Below are 4,114 nucleotides of genomic sequence, written 5' to 3'. Positions count from 1 at the left end.
ATAAGAGCATCTTTCTCTTCCTTATTCACAAGCACAGTTAAAAATACCAACCCAAATGACAGCATTGGCAATCTAATGTTGCAAATTCCTTTGAGAATTGTTGCCTTCTACAAATCACTGTTTTATTTTATTCGTTTTGCACTTGTGATGTTATTACCTGGAGAGAAGCTGACCAGACATCACCGTGTTCTACAGAGAGTAATTGCTAGTTCAATTAGTCATTGACTGGAAATGATTGAGCAGATAAACTTGTCTTCAAAAAAATTCCAGAAGTCAATCAAAGAAACAGACTCCTTGTATTTAGGAAATAATTTTAAAGACCAAGAGCTGTTCTTTCTCATTTGTTTGCAATAAGACTACACAGCAGTAAGGAGGAAAAAAATCAAGGCTAAAATATACTTAGATTGAGTTTATATCAATTCTGTTTCCTTTAGCTGTTTCAATTATTTTTAAATTTTCTTCCACTGAACAATTTTTCATAAGCTCATTCAACTATTCTGAGACCAAAATAATAATCCCAATCATGATAAAGCCACTGCAGCTATAGCACATATTGACAAATAAATTCTACTAACATTTTATTATTTTATGTCTAATTGTATGCCAGTATCATGCCAGGAAATACATTAGGTACTTTATATATACAGTCTCATGAAATTATGATTCCATCACAATATCTAAATCTTAAGACAATGTTTTTTTCTGATAGCAATTTTGAAAATTCTATTAAATATTTCTAGTTTTGACAGAGCCTAATATATTATAGTATCTATACTTCAGATCCATATACAAACCTCTTATTTTACTCTCCAGTTTCACTGAGCACAAATCTTGGATGGTTTTCTTTTTTTTTTTTTTTTTTTTTTTTTTTTTTTTTTAAAAAAAAAAAAAAAAAAGACATTTATTCAGCGTCATGATCAGACTATTACATTTAGCAATCAACAGCATGGGTGCAAAAAAAAAAAATCTACATTAAAACCCTTTGTTGGAATGCTTTACACTTTCCACAGAACAGAAACTAAAATAACCTGTTATACAATTAGTCACAAGTACAGTCCTCGAGTTTTTTGCCCATACACATGAGTATTGTCTAAAACATGTCTTCTTTGTAGCAGCTAGGCCCTGCCACCACTGTGCTTGGCTGAGTTCACAAATCTGTTGTAACCTGTAGCTTCCCTGTCACTTCTCTGGCTCTCCTCTCCTGCTAAGCTTTGTTTCCTGGCAGTAATTAAAACCTTCTGCCACTGCCATAGCTACTGCTGCTGCTGGAGCCACCATAGCCACCTTGGTTTCGTGGTTTGGCAAAGTATTGGCCTCCACCACCATAAGGGCCAGAACTTCTCCCTCCAAAGTTTCCTCCTTTCATGGGTCCAAAATTTGAAGATTGATTGTTGTAATTGCCAAAATCATTGTAGCTTCCGCCACCTCCAAAATTGCTTCCGTCATTACCAAATCCATTATATCCATCCCCACTGCCACCATATCCGCCACCACCGCGGCTGCCACCAAAGCCACCTCGACCACTGAAGTTTCCTCCACGACCAAAGTTGTCATTCCCACCAAAACCACCTCCACGACCGCCACCAAAGTTTCCAGAACCACTTCGACCTCTCTGGCTGGATGAAGCACTAGCCATCTCTTGCTTAGACAGGGCTTTTCTCACTTCACAGTTGTGGCCATTCACAGTGTGGTATTTCTGAATGACAATCTTGTCTACGGAGTCATGGTCATCAAAGGTTACAAAAGCAAAGCCTCTCTTTTTGCCACTGCCTCGGTCAGTCATGATTTCAATTACTTCAATTTTCCCATACTGTTCAAAATAATCTCTCAGGTGATGTTCTTCAGTGTCTTCTTTAATGCCACCAACAAAAATCTTTTTCACAGTTAAGTGGGCACCAGGTCTTTGAGAATCTTCTCTTGAGACGGCCCTCTTTGGTTCCACAACTCTTCCGTCCACCTTGTGTGGCCTTGCATTCATGGCCGCATCCACCTCCTCCACCGTGGCGTATGTGACAAACCCGAAGCCTCTGGAGCGCTTGGTGTTTGGATCCCTCATTACCACACAGTCTGTGAGCGTTCCCCATTGCTCAAAATGACTCCTCAGACTCTCATCGGTTGTTTCAAAGCTCAATCCTCCGATGAAGAGCTTCCGCAGCTGTTCGGGCTCTTTGGGAGACTCTGATTTAGACATGACGGCAGTGGAGGCGGGGAAGACTTCAACGATGCTTTCTCGGCGGCGTCCACGGGCAGAAAGGAGTAACCTCACGAACGTATCTTGGATGGTTTTCTTACTCAAATGTTAAAACCATTGTCTGTATTTCATTACTCCATGAACAATGAGGCTTCTGTTATAGGATTCACATAGCTAAAGAAGTGTCAGAATAAGTCAGAAAGTAGCCAGGCTGAAAGTATAAAAGGAAGATCTAACTACTGAAATAACAATAGCACACCTCAGAAGACACTGTATGCCTTTAGCACTTCACTGCAGATGTGAAAGTGGGACATCCTAAACTTTCCAAAATAATGGAAAATGTTGTGTTTTTTTCTCACACAAAGATCATAGGGAGATAAAACATGACCAGAGCTTCAAAATAGCTTAGTTTTTCGTAATTGAATCTGACAAATAAACCAAGCCAGCCAAATTAGAGTTCCTAGCTTAGCTGAGAAATATAATTTGTTTCATGATAAATTTCTATTCACATATGAAAAAGGAAAAGTCATCCTTATAAAGCAGGAAAATACAAATGTCATACTTCTGAAATAAGATTACATAAGTGCAAATTTCTGTATTTCATAGAATGTGCCAAAAGGACTACAAAATTCAAAAATTAACTTTCACAAGAACTCCTATAAAATGATTAGTATGAATGTGGTCCAAATAGACCCAATTCTTCATAATAAGGATAAACAATTAACGTTACTGTTTATTTTCTCCAGAAGTCTGTTTTCTTTCTTGCCTCTACAAGTCTTTCCCCGGCCCATTAATCTCTGATGTGGTATCTTGTCAAAAGCTTGTGAGTAAATGCCATCACCTGAATTTCTGTTATCTATCACGCCAGAAATAGTTGCAGAGATTTTCAAAGGCTAGTGAAGCATAATCTCCTCTGCCTGAACCCATGTTGCCCCTCCTTAATCAAACTCACTTCACGCCTCTCTCCAGGTTGATTTCAAACGTTTTCTCAACAATTGGGCAGAATGCATTAGATGGCTTGGCTTGCAAACACTCACCTATGCAGGTGCAGCAGGTATTTGGGGGCCTGTTTTAAAACTACCTCCTGCTCCCCCGCTCAGTCCAAGCACCTTGATGGAATCCCCATCACTCCAAGAACCTTTGTGCTTCTGGGCATTTTACAAAGTGGTTTGGTTTTTTTTTTTTTTTCCCCTGAAACCAAGGATACCATTTCTCCTGGAAAACCATTATTTATTCTTTAAAATTCATCCTTAATCTCACTATGTATGTAAAGTTTAGTTCAACTCAGTGACCTGCTGGCTCCTATTTGAAGGTTTCTTGCCCATCCCCTATTATATCTTTCATCACGTGATTTTGTGTTTGTGTTGGTCTTTCCAGTCATACCTATACCCGTGGCTTGTGCAAAAAACATAATGGTCCAAAGGTATTGTTCTACAGAAGATACTTAGGAATTTTCAATTCACTAGTGAAATATTTTACACAAGGAATTACTAAATATCAGAATACTATTCTTTCTTTATATAACATCTTCCTTCTCCACTGTACCCCAAACAAGATGAAACGGGGATGACCACACCTAAGATCCAATGGGAATAGTTTAGCACATGCTATATTTGGAAGCCAGTTTGACATTTTTATCCACCTATGTATCCATCTGTCTCTCTATGCTTCCAGTGAGGTAGAAGGAAAGCAAATCTCTTTTGCCAATTACCTATGTATTAATTTATCTACTTATCTATCACATATCTCTCTATCCATCTATCTACCTCTGTACCCAGACAGAGAGAAAGCAAACCTCTGGAAAATGATGCTCTTTTTATCTCAAAACAGCCCAGTTCAACTATCATCTCAAAAAGCTAGCCTTTATTAAACTATAGGATTATTAAACTATAGTAGAGGATTATACTATTGGTCACGCTTTTC

At 38.4% G+C, this 4,114-nt stretch overlaps 1 protein-coding gene across 1 annotated transcript; it reads right to left on the bottom strand.

Moving 5' to 3' along the window:
• Positions 1–882: 882 nt before the first annotated feature.
• Positions 883–2,249, bottom strand: LOC138078125 (heterogeneous nuclear ribonucleoprotein A1). The gene has a single exon (XM_068970667.1). The coding sequence runs from the start codon at positions 2,189–2,191 to the stop codon at positions 1,229–1,231; it is 963 nt and encodes a 320-aa protein (XP_068826768.1). The 5' UTR covers positions 2,192–2,249; the 3' UTR covers positions 883–1,228.
• Between the last annotated feature and the right edge of the window lie 1,865 nt (positions 2,250–4,114).

Source organism: Capricornis sumatraensis, chromosome 4, assembly GCF_032405125.1.
Source record: "Capricornis sumatraensis isolate serow.1 chromosome 4, serow.2, whole genome shotgun sequence".
Taxonomy (NCBI): Eukaryota; Metazoa; Chordata; class Mammalia; order Artiodactyla; family Bovidae; genus Capricornis; species Capricornis sumatraensis.
The sequence above is the reverse complement of the archived record's forward strand: the minus strand, read 5'-3'. Positions and strand labels throughout refer to the sequence as shown.